Source organism: Zerene cesonia, chromosome 6 (assembly GCF_012273895.1).
Source record: "Zerene cesonia ecotype Mississippi chromosome 6, Zerene_cesonia_1.1, whole genome shotgun sequence".
NCBI classification, from domain to species: Eukaryota; Metazoa; Arthropoda; class Insecta; order Lepidoptera; family Pieridae; genus Zerene; species Zerene cesonia.
Window position 1 is genome coordinate 3,229,072 of NC_052107.1, and position 236 is coordinate 3,229,307.

The following is a 236-nucleotide window of genomic DNA, read 5'->3' on the forward strand; positions in this document are numbered from 1 at the left end:
TTTATTAAACCATTGTTTATATTATATTAATTGGGTTTTTTTTGCTTGCAAGGACTACCTGTGGTGATGTCAGGTATATAATATATTAGTATTCTTTCTATTCTGTCATTTGAATGTGAATTGTGAATTGCAAATATGAAAATTGTATCTTAAAACATATATTATTATTAGTCGAATTTTGAATGTATTTAAATCTCACAAAATGTAATATTTTCGTATGATGATATGATGTTCAA

At 23.7% G+C, this 236-nt stretch overlaps 1 protein-coding gene across 1 annotated transcript in view; it reads left to right on the forward strand.

Annotated features, from left to right (window-relative positions):
- The first annotated feature begins 135 nt into the window (after nucleotides 1-135).
- The window catches only part of LOC119840586 (membrane alanyl aminopeptidase-like), an 8,247-nt gene continuing 8,146 nt past the window's right edge, over nucleotides 136-236 (forward strand). Inside the window, exon 1 of the mRNA XM_038367273.1 lies at nucleotides 136-144. Coding sequence (XP_038223201.1) covers nucleotides 136-144 — 9 coding nt within the window. The remainder of the gene's footprint in view (nucleotides 145-236) is intronic.